Genomic DNA, 8,726 nt, shown 5'->3' with positions numbered 1-8,726 from the left:
TGTGAATTTGTTTTACATGTGATCTATTAACATTAGATATTTAGAATTTTTCAATATTGTAAGGAATGTGAATATGTTTTACAATTGGTTAATTTGTAAAGAATGTGAATTTGGTTAATTTTCTTTATGGCTTTGTTTGGTAAGACATAATTTTGAGCTTGTGTCTTATAGCTTATAAGCTCATATGATAATTTAGACTTGTTTGATAACGGTCCTTTCATCACTAACTTATAACTTATTTTACTAAATTATAGCATATTTTCCAAACGCTATTTCTAATAGCATTTTAGCTTATACCTTATAGTTTATAATTTTTTCTTTTTTTTATCCTTATTATTTTAGCATAAGTTCATTTTTATCTTTTATAATTTATTTTAATTTTAAATTAAATAATATATATTAAATATCTTTTATGTCATTTTACATTTATAACAACTATTAAGTAGCATATCAGTCAACCGTTAATTTTAGCAGATAGATCCTATATCTACTGTGATATTTGTATTTGTATTACCTTTGGTTAATTTGCTATTAATATAGAATTGCTGTACTATACGATCAACTATTTAATTTGTTTTTATCATGAGATGTGAATTTGTTGATACCTTTTTTATAATTATTGTCTCAAACAAACGGCTGGTCTCATGAACATAAAACTGCATTGGACGTAATTAAGCTCCTTGCTTGACATCAAATTTGTCCATATATCTAATTACAGAATCTCTCATTCAGACATTTCTCCCGACCATGTAACTACATAATCATGACCATAAACTTGTTTTAAGCTTTAACTTGAAAACTATCAAAATTTTAATATTCAATTCATCGTAAAATTGCCTATTATAAATACCACAATGATCATTGAGTATAGACACAACACATCTTTCTCACATTTAACTGCTAATTAATCAACTCAAAAACACTTGTTTCTCACACACACACCATGGCTGCCAAAAATCAATTATATCATAGTGGTATTGCATTGACATTCATATTCTGCCTGGGTTTGTTGACTATTCAAGTCACTTCTCGCACTCTCCAATACGACTCTATGCATGAGAGGCACCAGCAATGGATGAGTTACTATGGCAAAGTCTATAAGGACACTCAAGAAAGGGAGAACCGTCTAAAAATATTTGCAGAAAACATGAATTACATTGAAGCATCCAACAATGTTAACAGTAACAAATCATACAAACTAGGCATCAATCAATTTGCGGACCTCACCAACGAGGAATTCACAGCTTCTAGAAACAAATTCAAGGGGCATATGTGCTCCTCAATCACAAGAACATCTACTTTTAAGTATGAAAATGCAACTGCGGTTCCATCCACGGTTGATTGGAGGAAGAAAGGAGCAGTGACTCCTGTGAAGAATCAAGGCCAATGTGGTAAGTGTCTATCAAATAAGTAATGCATTCAATTCAGCAGGACTATGTGGTCAAATATTTAATTGTAATATTAATTTACCTTTTGTAGGATGTTGTTGGGCATTCTCTGCGGTTGCAGCAACGGAAGGAATTCATCAGTTGAGTACAGGAAAATTAGTGTCTTTATCAGAGCAAGAACTTGTTGATTGCGACACAAAAGGTGTGGACCAAGGTTGTGAGGGTGGTCTTATGGATGATGCTTTCAAATTCATCATTCAAAATCACGGACTCACCACGGAAGCTCAATACCCCTATCAAGGTGTTGACGGAACGTGCAGTGCAAACCAAGCATCCACCCAAGCGGCTACCATTACAGGATATGAAGATGTCCCGGCCAACAATGAGCAGGCACTACAAAAAGCTGTGGCAAATCAACCAATTTCTGTAGCCATTGATGCTAGTGGATCCGACTTTCAATTTTACAAAAGTGGTGTGTTTACTGGTTCATGTGGAACCGAGTTGGATCATGGTGTCACTGCTGTGGGATATGGTGTGGATAGTGATGGAACCAAATATTGGTTGGTTAAAAACTCATGGGGAACAGATTGGGGTGAAGAAGGATACATTAGAATGCAAATGGGAGTTGATGCTGCTGAAGGACTGTGTGGCATTGCAATGCAAGCATCTTACCCTACTGCTTAAATATTAAATTTGAGTACTTATGTTACCTAAACTCTGTAAATCAAGCTAAATTATGATTGATTGTGCATTTATCATCTATTAAGTACATCAATCATGGTTTCTATGACTATTTATGTATATTACATACATCTACTTGAGCATTTATCAATACAAAAAAGTATTAAGGGTAGCTCTTATCTTTTGTTCTTTTTTCTTAGTTACATTCTTTTATTTGCTTAATATAAAGTGTTTCTGATTTCTTTTGATAAACTTAAAACTGGTCATTCAGGTAACATTGATTTGGATTTTTGGAATAAAATGCATCTCATAAATATATATAGGAGCAATGTTAAATTAATGTTTAGATCTCCTCTGCTAATAAAGAGATAGTTTAAATATTTTGAAAATAAAAACAATCAAATTGATTTCACAAATCCAAACAAAGTTGGCATGTGTTTTAGGATTTAGCACCAATATGTAAGCGTGTGTTAAGCTAAGTATTACTTTTCTGTTTTCAACTGTCGTATTCCACTAAACAAGTTATGTCTCCAAATATTATTCAAAGCATAATTTATGTTGACAATGTTGCAACTCTTTCCAATGAATTGCAAAAAATTAACAATTACTTATTAACTTAGATACATATTATTTTCATAAAAATTATAGTATATTATTTTTATTTTTCTTGCAATTGTTTTTTAATTATAAAAATTAAAGAAAATAAATTTTGATATTTTTAAATATTATTTTCTATTCTATATTCTTCGTATTATGTTAGATAAATAGACTAAAGACAAATTACAATATTCTTGATTTCTTACCTATAAATTTATACAGAATTTGCCAAAATTGATTTTTAGTTTGCAGTTGTTTTTTACAATAACCATATAGAGTATAATAAAAAAACAGAGATAGTAATGTCTAAAAATAAGAACTCTAATATTTCAACTAATATCAACAATAAAATCACATAAAATTTTTACAATATCATTAATAAATTAATAATAAATTAAGATGATTCTTTTTAGAAAAATAACATAAAAATTATATTAACCTAACAAATACTTACTTTTTTTTTAACCAAAGAATATATTAATTCAAAAAAACTTTACAAGCATGGCAATCCAAAGGATTCAGCCTAAACCGAAACAAACCTATAGCATTAGATTGGTAATGTGCAATCCAATTTTCCTATTTCTCCACCCTCTATACACTATATTATCAATAATTCTGTCTAAGGTATTTTTACTATAATCCTCTTTGCTAAAAACAATGGCATTCCTATATAACCACGTCTCATGTATAGTCTCTGTAATTGCCATTTGAAAAAGACGAGCTCTCCTATAACAAATACTTACTTTGATATATATTATTTTCATAAAATTCGAAAAACATTATTTAGATTTTTTGCAGTTATTTTTAAATTGTAAAAATGAAAGAAAAGAAATTTTGATGTATCATTTAAATTAAATGTCTCTAAATTAATTCTAGACTCTTTATATTTTATATTTTTCATATCATGTGGAACAAATAAACCAAAGACAAACAACAAGATTCTTGATTTTCACATATTTGATGAGTTGTGGTTCCTTTGCCTGATATTCACTATAGACTTGCTTTGCCATCCATTGAAGGTCGTTACTTGTCTTTAAGGTTAACGCATCTACTTCCAAGACGATGGACATACTAATGATGCAAGCTTCGTACTCGACTAGATTAGTTCTAGCCTTGATTACTAACCTTAATGACGACTCAATCAATAAATCATCCGGTCCTTCTAGCCCTATCTCAACTCCACCCCCTTTCACGTTAGAGGCCCTGTCTACCAAAATGATCCAGGCGGGGAAAATCTTCTCTCCAATTGGTGTGTCAATCTCTGCCAATTGGCGTGTCAAACTCTGCCAAAAAATATGTCAATACATGTGATTTGATGCTTCCTCAAGGAATGTACTGGATTTTATATTCAGACAACTCAACTGCCAAAGATACCATTCTTCCAGCTAAATTTGATACTTCTTACAAGTCTCATGCTTGAGGGACTGTGTACATATTCAATCTCATTTGGATCGGATTATTGAAGTGGACCAAGCAACACGACAAAGGGAAACCATATTGGATAAGGTTAATGGATATGGCCGATCTTTCTAGCTCAAATTTGATAACGCGGGAATAATTCAAATCTAAGGACGTATGTGGATAATGCATTTATGGTTGATTAATTTTGTTAAAGATATATCTTATTTTAATTATCATGAAGAGGACACCCCAATCTAGAACAATCGCTTTAATGAATTTTATTAGACTATAATTGCTAACTTAATGGGAGTGACTATATAAAAAGAGGAGCAACAAGAAAACATATATACGCAATTCATAATAGCATTGGGTTGAGAATCAAACTAACCCTCGCTGGTTGCGTTAGTGTTGGGTGTACTTTGCATAGACACCAACTAATAAGGATTTGTTTGGTAAAAATAACGGTTGGTTGATAAGCTAGCTGATAGCTTATAGCTTATAGTTGATGACTGAAAATTTATAGTTTATGGCTGATGTTTGAGATTGATAGTTGATAAGCTAATTGAAGTGTTTAGTAAAATTAACTGTTTAAGTAACTTATAAATGTAAAATGACATAAAAAATATTGGGAAATGCTAACCAGTGGCCTCATGGCACTCTTTAAATGATTAAGATGGTAAGTTTTTTTTAAAAATGTGTGTATTCAATGCATTGAAAATATATTGAAAATTTAAATATTAATTTTTATAAAGAATATTTTCTTTATTTAGTATGCTTAAAGAGTGTCCTGAGGGCACTGGCTAGCAAGACCTAAAATATTTAATACATAATTATTTTATTTTAAATTAAAATAAATTATAAATGATAAAAGTGGATTTTTATTAAAATAGGAGTTAAGACCCATTTTGGTCCCTCACAAAAATTACATAACCAAAATTAGTCCTTAAAAAAAAGGACTCGATTTAATCCCTTACAAAATTTAACTGGACCATATTAGTCCTTCTGTTAATATTTTTTTCAAATCGGATTTTTTTATACTTTTAAACAGTGAATGGACTGCCATGTTGGCTTTTATTTTTTAAATACTAAATTGATTTTTAATTATAATTTTATTTTTAAACAATTTTGAATTAATAATATCAAAAAAGCCAATTGGTACATGTTTATTCAGAATGTTTATTCAGAATTATTTAGTTAAGTATTTATCATTAAGAAATAGAAATTGATTTGTTTAGTTGTAAAGTGATTATCATTTATCGGACTTAGGTTTGAAACCCTATTGGTACAAATTTTGTAATTTTTATTTTAAAATCAGAATTATTTAATTATTAAAATTCTTCGAAGTTATTTGTCATAAATGCATATTGGCCTAGCGGTAAAAATTTAAGATATTGTTAAAAGTCTTGGATTCAATTCCTTATAAGATACAATTTTGGCTTTTTGGATATTATTAAATTATAATTGTTAAAAAATGAAATTAAAAATTAAAAATTAATTTAGTATTTAAAAAATGAAAAATAAAAAATAAAATACAACGTGACAGTCACGCTTTAATATTTAAAAATAAATAAAAAATACAACGTGGCAGTCTAGTCACGGTTTAAAAGTAGGAAAAAAACCGATTTGAAAAAAATATTAATAGAAGGACCAATATGGTCTGGTTAAATTTTGTAAGGGATTAAAGTGGACTCTTTTTTTTGTGAGAGACTAATTTGGGTTGTGTGATTGTTGTGAGGGACCAAAATGGGTCTTCACTCTTAAAATAATAAGAAGAAAAAATGATAAGTTATAAGATAAAGCGCGATTTAAAATAGCGTCTGTAAAATAAGCTATAAACTAGTAAAATAAGCTATAAGTTCGAAATAAAAAGATTGTTACCAAACAAGTCTAAATTATCATATGAGCTTATAAGCTATAAGAAAATTGTGACTTACCAAGCAAAATCTAAGATTCATTAGGCGATTTTATTTAAGTCAAAACTAAAATATTTTTAAAAAATTTATTGCACTTTAAATTACAAATCATGATAAGATTGATTAAAATATATGTAGAATTAAAAACATAACAGAAAACTGGTCATCCACAATATTAAAATTGTTATGAAATTAACCAAAACAATAGAGAGATCAAAAAGAGGTAGAGAAGAAAGAGAGCAATATTATCTTATCTTATTTCAAGTGTGCTTTACATTATAATATGGGTCTCTATTTATAGGACTCAAGGGAGATAGAAAATCACACATATTAAACACATATTAAGTATGGAATAGGAAGATGAAGAACTAGGAGATGGACGGACATCCACTAGCATAAATATTCATAACACTTCCCCTTGGATGTCCATTGAGGATATGCCTCGTTAAAACCTTACTGAAAAAAACCCAGTGGGAAAAAATCTAGTAAAGGAAAAAGAGTACAATATCCTTTGAATGTGAATTGCCTCGTTAAAAACCTTACCAGGAAAACCCAATGGGACAAAACCATGGTGAAGGAAAAAAGAGTGCAAAACATATGTATTTATCCCCCTTATGCAGACATTTACATGTGAGACGATATTCTTTGTAGTCGTTGCTTAAAATGTCTTCTTCGAAGTGACTTTATGTAGTGGTAATAGTTATGCAGGGTTTTATGAAGTTGTTGCCATCGATTTGTTTCATAGATCTCCATGAAATGGTTGTACCATCACATGTAAATAAATAACCTCTTTCGGATCTACCGTTGTGAGAATATGGCAAGTAACCTGCATCTCTAAGATAACGAAGTATATGTTTGACCGCTTTCCAATTTCTTCGTGTAGGTGAATAATTCTATCTTACCTATAGATTGACCGCAAATGATATATCATGATGTGTATATTTAGCAAGATGCATTAGTACTCCAATTGCACTAAGATATGGTACTTCAGAACCAAGCAATTTTTATCCTTTTCTCGAGGCCTAAAAAGATCTTTCTCCACATCTAATAATCTAACAACCATATTGGAGTAGGCAACATGTGACATTTGTTCATATAGAATCATTTCAACACTTTTCTATATAGCCTTCTTGATGTATAAATATTCTTTTATCCACATGCTCAATTTGCAAACCTAGACATATTTTGTCTTTTCTAGGTCCTTCATCTCAAACTCTTTATTTAAACAATTTAGAGCTTTTGGAAACTCTTCAGGAGTTCCAATAATACTTATGTCATCCACATAGACAACTATTATTGCAAATAATTTTCCACATCATTTTATGAAAATACAAGGACAAATTGAGTTATTAGTATATTCATCATTTAGTAAATATTCATTGAGGCGATTATACCACATGCATCCAGATTCTTTCAGCCCATAGAGAGACTTGTTCAATTTGATGTAGTAGTTTTCTCGAGATCCACAATTACGTGCCTCTGGTATATTGAACCCTTAAGGGAGTTTCACGTAAATGTCGCTATTAAGTGAACCATATAAATAAGATGTCATTACATCAATCATGTTCAAATTAAGCCCTTCATGTGTTACAAGGCTAATTAATTATCAAAAATCGATTGAATCTACTACAGGTGAATATGTTTTATTAAAATCAATCTTAGGTCTTTGTGAAAATCATTGAGCAATAAATCAAACTTTATATCATTTTTATTTTTCTTTTTCACAAAAACCCATTTATATCCAATTGGTTTCATACCTTGAGGTGTTCAGACTACAGGTCCAAAAGTGAGTCACTTGTAAAGTGAGTTTAATTCTTCTTTAATTTAATATATTTATTTTGGCCACTTCTCACTTAGTCTATAATCTTTAATAGACTTTGACTCATGATCCTCGTTATCATTGATCACTTGTAGCGCTATATTGTATACAAAGACATTGTCAATATTGAATTTATTTAGTTATCTCAATTTTGGTTCCATTCCATTTCATCAATGACATAATTTATCGAGATCTCTTTATTTCATATTTCAAGTACTTGATTTGTTCTTCTGGAACTGAAAATTAAATTAGGTCAAAGTGCTCTTAGCATTTTCATATCCTCACTTGGGTCATCTTTAGTTTCTTTTCTTAGTAGAGGGCTTTTAATATTGGAACCGACTTTCATACCACGCTTCAGGCGCGACAACAACTCATTTGCAATATTATATTATCCAATAGGAGAATCCACTTTGAGTGGAGTATTATCAGCTAATAATTTATTTCATAAACTTTGCAAATGAATAAATATTTTGAACTTTTGGTTCATATTGATTTGTACGAGGATCAAGACAACAATTTATTTTAAATCGTTCATTTGAACCTCTTGTTCATGATTTCAGCTCTTCATTTGAACTTATTGTTCATGATTTCAGCTGCTTATTCCCTCCCCTAATATTGATAATTAGCCTACTGGGCTGCAATCAAGTATTTGATTATTTTCTCAAATTATATCCTCAAAATTAAGAGTCATATTAATTATATTTTTCCAATATTCTTTCATGACTCATCTTAATGTATTATATTGGAGCAATTGGAATATACACAACACATCCAAATGTTCAATTAGATTGAGAAGTATTAGAATAAATTAGGAAGGGCTAAGATATAGTATTTTGTTGGCTTAATGCGAATAAATCTCTTAATATCATACTTTGGATGTTTCAAATATATAATTTAGAATTGATGATCTTATAAGTATCAACCATA

General features: G+C 29.9%; 1 protein-coding gene across 1 annotated transcript; it reads left to right on the top strand.

The window, feature by feature from the left end:
* The first annotated feature begins 943 nt into the window (after positions 1–943).
* Positions 944–2,207, top strand: LOC131607252 (senescence-specific cysteine protease SAG39-like). Its single transcript, XM_058879271.1, has 2 exons — positions 944–1,391; positions 1,480–2,207. Exons 1-2 carry the CDS (start codon positions 944–946, stop codon positions 2,070–2,072), a joined length of 1,041 nt encoding a protein of 346 aa, XP_058735254.1. The 3' UTR covers positions 2,073–2,207.
* Positions 2,208–8,726: the final 6,519 nt, after the last annotated feature.

The sequence above is a fragment of the Vicia villosa genome, linkage group LG5 (genome assembly GCF_029867415.1).
Source record: "Vicia villosa cultivar HV-30 ecotype Madison, WI linkage group LG5, Vvil1.0, whole genome shotgun sequence".
NCBI lineage: Eukaryota > Viridiplantae > Streptophyta > Magnoliopsida > Fabales > Fabaceae > Vicia > Vicia villosa.
The sequence above is the reverse complement of the archived record's forward strand: the minus strand, read 5'-3'. Positions and strand labels throughout refer to the sequence as shown.

Coding starts and splice junctions, on each gene's coding strand:
- LOC131607252 (XM_058879271.1), top strand. CDS start 944: ATGGCTGCCAAAAATCAATTATATCATAGTGGTATTGCATTGACATTC. Junction 1,392..1,479: donor GAAGAATCAAGGCCAATGTG/GTAAGTGTCTAT, acceptor TACCTTTTGTAG/GATGTTGTTGGGCATTCTCT.